Genomic DNA, 13,507 nt, shown 5'->3' with positions numbered 1-13,507 from the left:
TACAGCTGGAGCACTCGAGCCTTTCATGGTGCCTGGCTTTCTGGCAGCTGTGCCCCTGACGGAAAGTAGACAGCAAGCCTGGGGTTTCTGCTGACACTGACTTAGATGAATGGTGTAATATCCGCGTAGATGTATCGAACCAGTGCTAGACCCGCGTTCATATGGGGCCACACTCTAGTCTCTCGACTGTCTGGTGTTTACATGGCTTTGGTAGTGGATCGTCAGATGGATCTACAAGAGGCGTCAAGCAGTCAAGGAGAAGGCGATAACAGATGGGGTGTTGGTTGTTAGCGCCGCCAGATTTGAACGATCGAGTGTTAGGCTTTACTTGCCAAATCTGTCACCACCAAGAGGTTGAGAAGGACTTTGTCGAAAAGATAGTGACAGATGCAAGGATAGTGCTGATGAAGATGGTGCCTGGCTATTCTTCAGTTGAATTGGGGCCTTGGAGTATAATAAGGCTAAGCTTGGATTGGCACTGCCAATACCCATTACTTACAGTACGGAACCAGGAGCAGGCGCGTTGCGCACGGCACAGCGCCACCAACTACATAAACACCTGCTAGTCTGCATTGCTGCACCTTCGTACAACAACTGTTGGTTTGAATCGTTTGCTCCTGGTCACCCCTACCTAGTTATGCGAACAGCGTTGGCCCAACGGCTCTCACCGTGCAGACTCTGGCATTCCACCCATCACCATCACTCCGTCTTTCACGCGCGGCCAACACCGTCAGCTCTCGGCCAACCCGCCTTTTCCAGGAAGATGTACAGCTTCACGCTAGAAGATCTCAAAGCTTCCGAATGGGGGGAGCACCCGATGGCCATAACCGCCTTTAGGATGAAGAAGTCGGGCTTCCGTCGCTTTGGGTTTGCCGTTTACCGGACAACATACGACGACGACGCAGCGTGGGAACGCTACCTCGAAGTCCTCAAGGTGACCGCGCGCAGATCCCTCGTGCACCAGGGCCGCGACGTGCTTCTTGAGCAGTACATGGACTGTAGGTGGACGCACCCGCCAAGTTTGCAACCGAAGACTCAAACCGAGACATTGTCTGACACACATCCCACAGTTAGGGCCGGTGATATCTGACCGGGCCAAGCTCGACGGTGCGTCCAAGGCCGACGTGCGGCCGCACTTCAAGTCCTGGTGCGCAGGCCGCAGCGAGGAGCGTGACGGCCCCGGCGCCACGAAGGACAGGGCCGGACGGCTGCCGCGCTTCAAGCACTGCCTCTACGTGGACCGCAAGAGCCTCGAAACCCTGGCCAAGATGCCGGAGGGCTTCTGCGAGCTCGAGCGGACGGACCTCGAGTCCAACGTGGTGGTCGTGGTGATTGACGGCGCTTTCGACGAGAGGATGCCCGGCTCAGACCAGGGCCTGCACCCCGATGTCGAGGGCTGTACGAGGTGGTACGTGGGCTGGCGGTATGAGCAGATTGATCTGGTCATCTCCACGTACCAGGAGTCTCATCAATGGCCGCTGAGCCACCAGGCTTACAGGCGTCCGTCCGCCGCTCATCGCGCCCTTCGGGTTCAAATCTATGCCTACCTAGGCAATTACAAGTTTTCTGTTCGCTCTGTGGCGTCTCCTTTTCAAAGGGCAATTTTTATTCGCGAACCAATTGAATTCTCTAGATTTTATGTTCGGAGACGCTTGTAAATTCCTACTCTAGCCACTACCGATATCCCCTTGGTGCGGCAGAGGAAGCAAAGGCCGCGGGTGGTGGAGTAAATGGGTTTCAATCGTACCTAGGCATAGTCTTAATTACTGATAATCTGTGTGTTTCCAAGGTACGGTTCTGTCCGCATCTAGGTAGAAGTCTTGAATACGATCGCCAATCTCATTCTACTTGCAAGATACCTGCAACTTCCCTCTTTGAACGAAGCTTCTCAGGCTCTGCTGGTTGCACAAGTCTTGAGTCCAGAAACATCGACCAGGATTCAATTTGAGACGACCTGCGCACATGGCATATTGAGTACTACTTCTACAGCTGAGTGCTAATGTAAATTACCAATACAAAGTATACAAGTTACCTACAGGATCTTTTCAATGTCTCAAAATCGCTATAGTTGATAGTCACATTATATAAAATAAATTAAAAATGGCGTATGAAGTAAGTATTTAAATCTCATATCGAACAATGACTGTCAACCTGACACAGTAATGATAGAAACGAAATTGTGAAAAATTTGAAAATAGTGCTGTAAATATGTAAGGACGTCTCCAAACAGGGTGGCATTCGAGAGCCCCATTATCCGCCTCGCTACTGATCTCCTGCACAATGACAGCATTATCCAAATAAGGGGACCTGGACGAGCATTCACATCTCCTGGTGCGTGGGACGTCCCCTCTCGGACTGATGCGGATCGGCATCCAATGAGTGCACTTGTGCGAGTCAGCGTACGCCCACCCAGCTTCTACAGTACGCCCACCCAGCTTCCAGCGTTGGCCCACCCAGTACAAAGAAAATTAGCTGCATCCGCATTAAAATGCAAGTATTGCGGGGTTCCCAATAAGCTAGGGTAGCTATTTTCCAATTTAAGCAATACTTTAAAAATATAAGCCTAAAAAGCCTAAAGGGCCCCAGAGCCCCCAGAGCGCCCCCGAGCCCCCAGAGCGCCCAGAGCGCCCCAGAGCCCCTAGAGCGCCCCCAAGCCCCCAGAGCGCCCAGAGCGCCTAGAGGGCCGCGAGGGCGCAGAGGCCGCAGAGGGCGTAGAGGGCTGCAAAGGGCGTAGAGGGCTGAAGAGGGCGCAGAGGGCGTAGAGGGCTGCAAAGGGCGCAGAGGGCCGAAGAGGGCGCAGAGGGCGTAGAGGGCCGCAGAGGGCGCAGAGGGCTGAAGAGGGCGCAAAGGGCCGAAGTAACTTTTAAGTTGCAAATAAAGGGGTAGCTATAAAACCCCTCTAAGGTAGCTATGGGATTCCTTTAAAATAGCTATAGCTATGCTTTATTAATAACCCCGCAGTACTAGCATTTTATAGCGTATGCAGCCAATTTTCTTTGTACTAGGTGGGCCAACGCTGGAAGCTGGGTGGGCGTACTGTAAAAGCTGGGTGGGCGTACGCTGACTCCACTTGTGCGCGTGGAACAAGCCGGCGTCACCCTGCAGGAGCCATGAAGTGTGCGGAGTAAAGAGGCGCCTCTACATCTAGATCCCGCGTCCAAGACAAGTGCGCGGCGTCTCATCCTCAATCGCTTCTGGAAACCACATACGAGAAACACCAAGCTTGATTTGAGCAGTGATAACACACGAGAAAATATGCCTTCCTTACCGGAGGACACAGTCGCCTTCATCGGTTCGTGTGGCTTATTACTAGTTTGCCCAACTGAATTTGACGACAAACCTGCTGACCAGAACCTCGCCACAGGCATCGGCGTGATGGGATACCCGATGGCAAAGAACCTGCGTGAGGGACTGGAGCCTACAAAGACTCTACTTATTTGCGACGTCAGCAAGGAAGCTCTAGACCGCTTTCAAGCTGAGACGGTGGGCAAAGGGCCCGTCGAGGTCGTCAAGAATGGCTTTGAAGCGGCAAAAGCAGCTGTAAGTCGTCATCGTCAAGGCCAGCCAATTGGGCCTCGAGACTTAGTATGGAGGATCGCTACTCATAGTTTCACTGCAGAACACGGTAATTACGATGCTTCCGGACTCCAAGGTGGTCAAGGCAGTCTACCTGGACCCTGAAACCGGCATTCTCGCCGGCGCAACATCGGCACCAGCACCAGAAGGAAAGCTCATCATGGAGTGCGGCACGATCGAGACGGACACCATCCACGCAGTAGCCAAGGCGGCCCAGGAGTCCAGCAGCGCCTCCACGCCGCTGACCTTCGTCGACGCCCCCGTGTCGGGCGGGCCCATGGGCGCCGCCGCGGGCACGCTGACCTTCATGGTGGGCTGCGAGCCGGCCGCGTCCGCGGCCGCGTTCCCGGCCGCCAAGTCGCACCTGCGGCACATGGGCAGCGAGGAGGGGATCTTCCTGTGCGGCGGGGTGGGTGCCGGGACGGCGTTCAAGGTGATCAACAATTACCTGAGCGCCATCACGTCGCTGGCGGCGTCCGAGGCGCTCAACATCGGGGTCAAGGCCGGGCTGGACCCGGCGCTTCTGACAGAGGTGATCAACGCGAGCGGCGGGCAGTGCTGGGTGACGAGCAAGAGCAACCCCGTGCCGGGCGTGCAGGCGGGCGTGCCCAGCAGCCGCGGCTACGAGGGCGGGTTCCGCATCGAGCTCTGCGCAAAGGTGCTGGCCATGGGCTCGCGGCTGGCTGAGATGGTCGGGGCTCGCACGGTGTTGGACAAGCCGACCTTGGGGGCGTTTGGGGAGGCGATGAAAGACTCGAGATACCAGGGGAAGGATGCAAGGGTGGTATATAAGTGGTTGAATGAGAGTGAGAAGTAGTGGTCCCAGGCGGATGTATTGATATCTCTACAAGCACACCTGATCAAAGAACATTTCCAAACCTGGAACAAGTCTAAGTAGGCCCTGCTCTAGGGCAGACGAGGTGTGACTTTACGGTAATCAATCTCTGAGTTTCACTTTTCTTGGGCCCTGGATATTGTGCCAGCTGCTGCGACTAAAGTACAGAATCAAAGCAGCAAGCCCCGGGTGGGAATCAGATCAAGCCAGCATCTGGACAATTCTAGCAGCCGGGGCGACTAGCAGACAGTTATTAGGCCGGAGGTTGCCAGACACTGGGCCTCATACAGTGCCCAGATCCTCATATATAATGACGGTCACATAAAGCTAATCGATTTTGAATGAGAACAAGCTGGCTCTGGTATGGATTTAGGCCGGGGGGTGGTAGCCCAAGTGCTTTATACACTCAACGTCACTAAGCGTGCGTGGGCTAATGAAAGCTAGGTTGCGAAGTAACCTAGTTGGGACATGTCTGTAGAAAAGTCAGGGAAGACTGCCTAAAGTAACTACGATACTGCCAGGTAACCTGTATCTGTTTAGATGCAGTATAGAGACTATTAAATTGCATCATTTTACTAATCTTCAGCCGAAAAGAGATCTGATGATTTCCCGCTCGTGAAGCAATGCTTAATCATTACTTTCTTATATGTATGACTCGTTGTCTCTAATCTAAGTCTTCTAAATATGTAATCCTCCTCGCATGGCTCATGGTGATGATATGAGGAGTTTCCGGCGGTTGTCTATTCTTCCCTCCTCAATAGCATCTTATACGCCCATTTGGAGAACTCTATGGCCGTTTGGTCAACAAACCTGGTGGTGAGGTCGGAAACATAGATGGCCGCAGGCGCCCATAGGATAAATGCCAAGAAGATGCCAAACACGTAGAACGTATCACTCTCTCCACCACCGACAAGAGCCACAGTCCACCGACCTAGGACCAGGCCCAATGAATAAAGCAGTGGTCCATGAATCATGTATAGTGAGAAAGAGATCTTCCCCATGTACTGGGAGAAGCGGTTCGTAAAAAGAACCTGTAAAAATGTAGCTTGGTCAACGACGAGCACTGTCAGCACTGCGCCGACCGGTATGACAAGGGCCTCTTGGAACCCCGGCGGAACCCAGGATGCCAGGGTCACGTAGCCGGGTGCCTGCGCTGCCTCCTCCACGTCTTCTGGCATGCTGAGAAGCCACAGCGAGAGCACGAATGACACGAGCCCCACAGCCCGCCCGAGGACGCGATAAGCCGTGTCGCTTGGTTTCGCGGTCCGGGGCACAAAGCCACCCAAGGGTGATGCGCCCTGGTGTTGTAGCTCGGACCGTGGGGTCGACCACCACCACATCCTGCTATCCTCGAGCTCGAAATGCAGGTCGCACAAGAACATGCCGCCCAGGAATAGGAACATGCCCCAGTACACGAAGACCCACTGGAGATAGAGAGCCAGGCCGAGGGCAAAGAGCATCCTGACTTTGTTGTGCACCCTGGCGAAGGCCGTCAGGAACGTGAACACCACCATGGAGCTGGTGAACTCGATAGGCAGTGTCCAGAGGTGGGGGTCATATGGAGGGTCCGGCCGGCCGACGGTATCGCCCCGAAGATGGGGCTGGCCGATGGGGTCGGTGGTGAAGACCTCGGCGAGGACGTAGTGCCGGAGCTGGCCCCACAGGCTGTCGAAGCTCGGCGGCAGTCTCGTCGGGACGGCCACGCCGGGCAGCCCCTGGTCTGGGAACCACTCGAGGTAGGCCATCATGGCGGTGACGAAGCTGACCACGGTGGCCGGCAGGAAGAGGCGCGTGTGGCGCCGGAAGATGGACGACGACATGGCCGAGCCTGCCTCCTCGAACCTGCCCTGGCGGGCCAGCGTCAGGAAGCGGTGCGATATGGTATAGCCGGACACGACGAAGAAGACGCAGACTGGAGCCAGCCCCGAGACGAGGAGGCGCAGGATGGGCAGTTGGTACAGCCACCACTGCCGGGGAGGGTTTGGTGTCCACGCCGACTGGATGTCCCATGAGAACCACACCAGGCCGGCGTGGACGAATACCACACATAAAGCTGCAATTCCGCGCAGACCGTCTGTGACAACATGTCAGTCCCATCAACCGAAAGAATCAGGTATGATCTGCATTACCTAGCCAGGCTGTAGAGCGAAGCGGCTTTGCATCAGCCCGCTTTGGTTCCAGGAAGCTTGGGACCAGCAAGGCGAGAGTTTCCAACACCCTCCTCAACCCATCCTGTCGCTGCCAGTGTGTTCCTTTGGAAAAGGATTGCTCATCTCCCTGCAAGTGTGAATCTCCCTCTACCTCGTCGACCAGGGACTTGAACTCCTTGCTTTCGTCGACATCTTCTAATGGAATATACGCGTGCCGTCGAGTGGCCTCGTCTGAATCGTAGCGTCGTCTGAAGAATGAGGGCAACATGGCCGCGTGCCGCCGAATTTAATCTGCACAGCCGCTCAGCTCGAAGAAGTGATCCTGGAAATTCGAACTTTGTACATTCGCCAAATGTGACTGGCAATGGTGATTGTCGAAGTAAACAGTACGTGTACGAAAGCAGGAATGTTATATATGGGCCATTGTAGGTCAGCTTAAGCAGAGCTCAATTTGGTATTCGAAGCGCCTCTACTTCAAGGGGCGAGATCAAGGGCCGTGGACTGTATTCTTAAGACCGGATTGCAGTGCCCGGTCTCAACATTTGTGGGCTTCCAAAAAGCAACACCTCCACAGTGTTTTGCGCGCCGGGTGGTCAACCTGCAGATTTCACATGCGGTAAATGGGAGGAGCGTTTCATCCAATTGGCAGAGTTGCGGGTTGTCCGTGACTGGGTGAGTTCAGACGACCCCTACAAAGGTTGTTTGCGAGACGCGGTTCCTCAGCTGCTCCTCCGGTGCTCTAGTTTGTTGACCCAAAGAACTGGGATTCAGTCGTTGCAACGTTGGAAAGGGGTGTTTTGTCGTGAACTGACGTGAAGTAGTTTCCTCTCAACAATAGCGCCGACTCTGGGGCTAAAACCCAGATTAAACTCGCCTACTGCCCTTATGCAAGCCAGAGTACGCCTACCTAGCTTTCATAATACGCTCACCTAGCTTCCAGCGTGTGCTTACCTAGTACTTTCTTTTCTTAATATTATATTAATAAGATTAGGTATTTTTTTAAACAAGCATAAAGTTTACCTTATACATAAGAAGCTAAGGTAATTATTTTTTAATTTAAGTAATACTTTAAAAATATAAGCTTAAAAAGCTTAAAGGGTATAAATAACTTAAAAAGGCCTAGAAGCATATAAGAGCGTGCAAGAGGGCGTAAAGGGCGCTAGAGGGTGTAGAGGGCGCAAAGGGTGCAAAGGGTATAAAGGGTAAAGGGTGTAAAGGGCAAAGGGCAAAGAGTAAAAGTAACTTTTAAATTATAAATAAAGGGGTAGTTATAAAACTTCTTTAAGATAATTATAATTATGCTTTATTAATAACCTTATAATATTATTTTATAGCACATATAGCCAATTTCCTTATATTAGGTAGGTTAACGCTGGAAGCTAGGTAGGCGTACTGTGGAAGCTGGGTGGGCGTACTCTGGCTCCCCTTATGCTTCGACCAGCGCGCGGCACCCTAGGTTTACACCAGAAACAATCCCGGTTGTCAGTTGCAGGGGATGTTTTCAGCCTCTTTGGCGAGGATGTGATAGCGATACCAGCTGCGGACATATGGTTACATTTTGGGGGTGTTCAGCAGGGACCAGGTCGGTTGGTTATCTCGTTTGATGTTTGTTCGGCTTCTTGACTTTGCCTGTACAGCGATCTTGAAACGGTGCTGCGGTTGTACGCCAAGACTGGAATCAGCGGGATGCCAGTGGCTGAAGCATAGTCTTGCCTCAGCTATTTGACTCCCTCCTTCAGACAACTCTCTGTTGTCTGCTGTATGCCTTTAGAAATCTATTTTTCGAACAGCATATGTACCTCACAACCATTCTTTGTAACAATGAGAGTTTCATATCGTAAGCATACCTGCACGTCATACTGGATAGTGCGTGCTTGTATAACTCGGTATTCTATTCTAGGACACATCAGGCCGATGCGTCAGTATCTTCTCCAACATAACTCAACCAGGGATAATCAGTCTCAATCTCTTCGACCAGATCTGGTGCTGCGTTCCACTGTTCAGCGATAAGTTTCCTAACACCCATACTATCCAGGCGACACTCATCCCAAAAAACCCATCCATACTCTTTCAAAGGCACTGGAATGTAGCCCCCACAAATATTCACATATCTTCCCCTCTATAAAAGAACCCAGGCTAGAGGGGGTCCCGTAGGAGGTACTGTATCCCCCTGGAACGGTAAAAAATCGCGCCCTTGGGCGTCATCTTGAGCATTTGGGGGTATAGTTGAGATCTTCTCGTCTGTCGCACTGCGCCATCGCACTCAGGGCCTCGCTCATCTGTGCATCTAGGTGATGAAATGGAGTTAGACAACGGGCCATCTCATCAACGAGCTGGTCATGGTTGTTGACAACGCTCAGGATTCTTGCTGTCATTTCAAGACCGCGTGACATGGTCCCACGCATATAATCTACAATTACGCAACGGATCATAGTTACGTTAGTGACCGTGAACATGCAGAATCGCCTAGTGGCGTTGGGGCGTTAGAATTTGAGCTCACCATCCCAAAATATATCCAGCTCATAGGAACCGTCAGGTTCTGGCCCCCGCCCACCCCTCTGATCATCAAACCTGGGGCTATCTGGATGAAGGTCTGCTTTGACCTCATTGAAAACATGGGTGTACTTTGTTTGGATAAACAAATCAATACATCCTATTTCCTCCGCTTCCCAAGGCTGAAAGATGTTGAAGAATATTTCTGCGATTTCTAAGTCGCGGAACCCGCCGAACCGGTTGCCTTTATTTCGACCAAAAATATGGTAGTAAGTCTCACACCGATACAGGGCTCACATTATACGGATTCGTTCGCTGTTGCTTATTAAAGATAGATCCATTTTCTGTGTTGCTGCTGGCTCGTCCTGAATTACATTCTCAGATGATGCAGCAGCCCTTGTAAGATTTGTATAGGCCCAGTGGCAGAAGAACTCGGCCAATGGTAATATAAATGACAGGTGGAACGAACAAAGCCAGTGGATGTCTGAGCAACTGATCGACATTGCATTCGATGCAGCTGCCAGTGAATCACAAGGCCCTGATAACCACTGGCGGTAGGAGCCCAAGAAGGTGGTGACAACCTCATTGGTCCTTTTTTGACCCAGCTTGCGGACACGAGACCTAAGTGTAGCAAAAGCATCGATGTAGAAGCCGTCCAGGTCGGATTCTAGACAATGCTTCAGGATGTTGTCGCGGTCCAATCTGTATTGCTCGTGGTATGTGGGAGACGAACGGACGAGCGACCTCAATGTGGGTAGGTCTCCGATGCTGCAAAGGATTTGAGAGCGCAACTCGGATGGTAAACCCTCCAACGTCGTTTGCGCTTCGCTGGGCTCAATTCGACGGCCAGTTGCGACTTGTCCGTCCTCCACACCGCTTGTTGACATGTTATTTGCTGATTCAATGCCACTGCAACCTGCGTTGGTTTCAGCGGTCGAGGACATGATGAGGAAATGGCAGGCAGCGAGGACAAGATAAATTGAAGTGTAAGTGATCTGGTGAAAGAGGGCGCCAAAGATGCGGAGAGAGGGTTTATGGTGTGTTGGTGAGGTCAAAGTCCCAAAGTGGGCCGCCATGGCAACGAAATAGCTGCGCCGTGCTGCTTAATGAGTCACCTATCTGCAACTGGTCTCAACGGCTTTTCTTTACGGCCAGGAGACCGGTCACCGCGCAGCCACCACCACATAGACGCTGTATCCCAGTATCGCTTTTGCAACCTGCAGCCCTTGAGCTGAACCTAACCGCGCTTTCCATACTGACCAGTCCACTTCTCGCTCCCAGGTATATCTTGACTATCTGTTGTGACTTGTACGTACTCCACCTCTACTCATAGCTTCGGCCGGACATTACGACTCTTCACCAGCGCATTACCCTTAGCGCGTATCAAATGCTTCTGATACTTGCCACTGCCAGTCTTGGGCAGTTCCTCGCCAACGTCCGATTCTCCGAGCCAGAAGATGTAACGAGGAGCCTTGTGGTAGTCCATTTCCGCCGTGACCCAGGATCGTATCTCCTGGTCAGCCGGCCGCATCCCCCCAGCACCTCCCAGGAAGCAGGACACCACTTCGCCGTACAGGGAATCCTCCAGGCCTACCACACAGCATTCCCTGACGCTGGGGTGTTCGAGCAGGCGGTCCTCGATCTCGATAGGTGAGATGTTCTCACCACCTACAAAAAGGCGCCAGACCCACGGTTAACGAATACGGAGAGGGGCTTCTAAAGGGAGACAAAGAGGGCCTACCTCGAATGATTATGTCCTTGATACGGCCAGTGATGTGCATATATCCGGCCTGATCAAGAAAGCCTTCGTCGCCGGTATACATCCACCTTACCCCGTCCGCGTCTGACCTCATAGCCTGTGCTGTTTGGGCCTCGTCCCTCCAATAGCCTCGCTGCAGCCCATACCCGCTCGTGCAGATATGGCCCCGCGTCCCACGCGGCACGATGTTATCCTCGCCATCCACCACTTTGGCGGCAAAGTGCGGAAGCACCTGGCCCACCGTGCCGAGGATATTGTTGCGGGTGTCCTCAACCGAGGTGGCGAAGGTTACTGGCCCGGTCTCGGTCATGCCGTACGCGGAAAGCATGTGCGGGAGGCCCATCTCCTGCTCCAGCCGGCGTATCAGGACCGGGGAGACTGCCGAGCCCCCACACATCCCGGTGCGAACCGTCTCGACACGCCTCTGGGGTGTCTTTTGTAGTTCCTCGAGCATAGCCAGGAGCATGGACGGCACGCCGAGCAGTACTGTTGTCTTTTCCTGAACCAGGGCGTTGACAGCCGCGCCTGCGTCGAATGTCGGGGCTGGAAATACAATCTTGCTACCGTTGCAGAATGATGTCAGGAAGCCTATGACGAGGCCGAAGGCATGGAACAACGGCGGTGGGCAACACAAGACGTCGTCTTCCGTGATTTGCATCGCGAGGCCCAGGTAGCGACCATTATTGATGATGTTGCTTGAAAGTGATGCGATATTAGGTCAACAGAGACTTTCATTTTAAAAAGAGAGGGACGCACTTGTTGGTCAGGGCGGCTGCTTTTGAGAGTCCAGTTGTACCTTTTGCTTGGGTTAATACTCTCGGGCTCATTCTCAGCATCAGGAGAAATGGAGCCTCACCTGATGTGAACGAGAAGTTCACAACGTCCGAAGGCGCCACCCTGCTCTCGGCCCGACTCAAGATGGAGTCGCTCACAAAACCAGCCTCTATGGAAGCCATATACTCGTTGTATGTCTGGCATTTGGCGACTGTCACGGGAGGCAGAATGTCTGCCAGAAGAACCAACAGACGAACCGGAAGCTCTCCTCGGGGGGCGTCCAGAATCATCCGCAGGTGGCCCTCCAGGCTTCTGTTGCCAACCTCTGGGGCCATGAAGATCATCTTGCAACCTTTATCGGGTTTGAATTAGTACGTGTCATCGTATTATCTGGGTGTTCCGGTACGAACCGGTGCGCTCGATCATTGCCTTCAATTCTCGAGGCGAAAATGTATTGTTAAAGACAGCGACGGGACAGCCGATGCGCCCGGCCCCAAGGAATACCTCGATGTACTGGTAACAATTCCCAGCCATGATGCCCACGCAGTCACCGCGCTTGAAGCCTCCGCCAAGTAGAGCCTTGGCCAACAAGGCGCTACGTTGCCCGAGTCTGCTATAAGTAAGACGAGTTGATTGCCAGGGCACCACAACCGCTTCTCGATCCGCATACTTGGACTCCTGCTCATGGATCAGATCTGCCAGTGTCTTGTTCCATAGAGGAGGAGAGCGTGGTCCGTAGACCAGGGACAACGGCGAGGACATCTTGTCGCTGCGTTTGCTGTTGAGTGCGTTAGGTGGGGCTTTACTTTGCTGCGTACTGGGCCATGATCGTGCGCCAAGCTGAACAAGCTTCTGCTAAGGATGTGTCAAGCTTTTATTCAGTTCGACAAGTCTGAATACGGTCCACCTCCAACGGGATTTTCGTACTGAGTAAGCTTACCATCTGCAAGCCTGTGCGGGGTGTTGTACAGAAGCCAGTCCAGCTGGCCCAATTTGATGGACAAAATGAGTTTCGCAGATCTGTAAGACGGCAATTGACATATGATCTACACAACCTGATATGATCACGTAAGCCCTACTGAAACGTCGTTACTATTCGCCGTCTCAGAATGAAGCTTGCAATTTCAGGACCTCGATTTGGAAGACATGGAAGAAACATGACGGGCCATGGCAGGACTTTTAAGGCATTCCTAGTGATTGGAAATTGTGCAGTTGCATACTCCAGGGCTACCGCGAGTGCAGACACGCACAGCCCTCTTGCAAGTATTTGTTTCTGCCATAGCCGAAGCCATACTGTACAAGGATCGGCTTCATGATGACTTGACCGGTTGGCCTATCTTCGCAATAGGTGACGTGTCCTTGGTGACCAGACGCAGATGTTAACAGATCAAACGTCGTCATTGGACCAATGTGGGAATTGATCATCAGAAGCGTAAGCAGTGAGTCTCTGCGGAATTAAGCCCACTATGCGTGCACATGAAGAAAGCATTCACAGATACAAATAGTTTTACAGTTTAGGGATTTTGCTCTCACAAGGTCGTTCGAATTCTGTAGCCTTGACCTTTTAAGTCAATAATTTGGCTCCCGGAGGTTACCTAGGTATAATTGTTTTACAAGTTGCTGTTAGCTGCAAAGGTCGTCTGTTCACCCAAATCCGGGAGACACAAGTTGCTTGCCCTCCCGAGGCAAATCAAAATCTCTTTGTCATTGTGGTATGAATGGACGAATCCGGAAGGCAGAAGTATTTTTTGTCATTTCTTCTCAATATTGAGAACAATGCCGCAAATTTCCAGCCAAAAGTACTGTGGCGCTTTGTCTCCGATTGAGTGGGGACATGGGAAACGATGATTTCCTATGATCGAAGAAATTTCGAACGTAAGCTCCAATGTTTCATCGAGGACATATACCATATCCCGCGTA

The 13,507-nt window shown here is 52.4% G+C and overlaps 4 protein-coding genes across 4 annotated transcripts; 2 read left to right on the top strand and 2 right to left on the bottom strand.

Moving 5' to 3' along the window:
* Positions 1 to 763: 763 nt before the first annotated feature.
* Positions 764 to 1,438, top strand: INS49_000021 (uncharacterized protein; the record flags this gene model as incomplete). Its single annotated transcript, XM_043160859.1, has 3 exons — positions 764 to 998; positions 1,075 to 1,398; positions 1,434 to 1,438. The coding sequence occupies 3 exons, from the start codon at positions 764 to 766 to the stop codon at positions 1,436 to 1,438; spliced, it is 564 nt and encodes a 187-aa protein (XP_043029365.1).
* A 1,817-nt stretch (positions 1,439 to 3,255) lies between these two features.
* On the top strand, positions 3,256 to 4,393 carry INS49_000020 (uncharacterized protein; the record flags this gene model as incomplete). The annotated part of the gene is made up of 3 exons (XM_043160858.1): positions 3,256 to 3,292; positions 3,365 to 3,540; positions 3,620 to 4,393. 3 exons carry the CDS (start codon positions 3,256 to 3,258, stop codon positions 4,391 to 4,393), a joined length of 987 nt encoding a protein of 328 aa, XP_043029364.1.
* A 758-nt stretch (positions 4,394 to 5,151) lies between these two features.
* INS49_000019 (uncharacterized protein) lies at positions 5,152 to 6,829 on the bottom strand (the record flags this gene model as incomplete). The annotated part of the gene is made up of 2 exons (XM_043160857.1): positions 5,152 to 6,378; positions 6,713 to 6,829. 2 exons carry the CDS (start codon positions 6,827 to 6,829, stop codon positions 5,152 to 5,154), a joined length of 1,344 nt encoding a protein of 447 aa, XP_043029363.1.
* Positions 6,830 to 10,381: 3,552 nt separating this feature from the next.
* On the bottom strand, positions 10,382 to 12,349 carry INS49_000018 (uncharacterized protein; the record flags this gene model as incomplete). Its single annotated transcript, XM_043160856.1, has 5 exons — positions 10,382 to 10,722; positions 10,796 to 11,401; positions 11,670 to 11,939; positions 11,998 to 12,182; positions 12,258 to 12,349. The coding sequence occupies 5 exons, from the start codon at positions 12,347 to 12,349 to the stop codon at positions 10,382 to 10,384; spliced, it is 1,494 nt and encodes a 497-aa protein (XP_043029362.1).
* Between the last annotated feature and the right edge of the window lie 1,158 nt (positions 12,350 to 13,507).

Source organism: Diaporthe citri (genome assembly GCF_014595645.1).
Source record: "Diaporthe citri strain NFHF-8-4 chromosome Unknown scaffold_1, whole genome shotgun sequence".
NCBI classification, from domain to species: Eukaryota; Fungi; Ascomycota; class Sordariomycetes; order Diaporthales; family Diaporthaceae; genus Diaporthe; species Diaporthe citri.
Note: the sequence above shows the minus strand (reverse complement) of the source record. Positions and strands in the feature narration are given on the sequence as shown.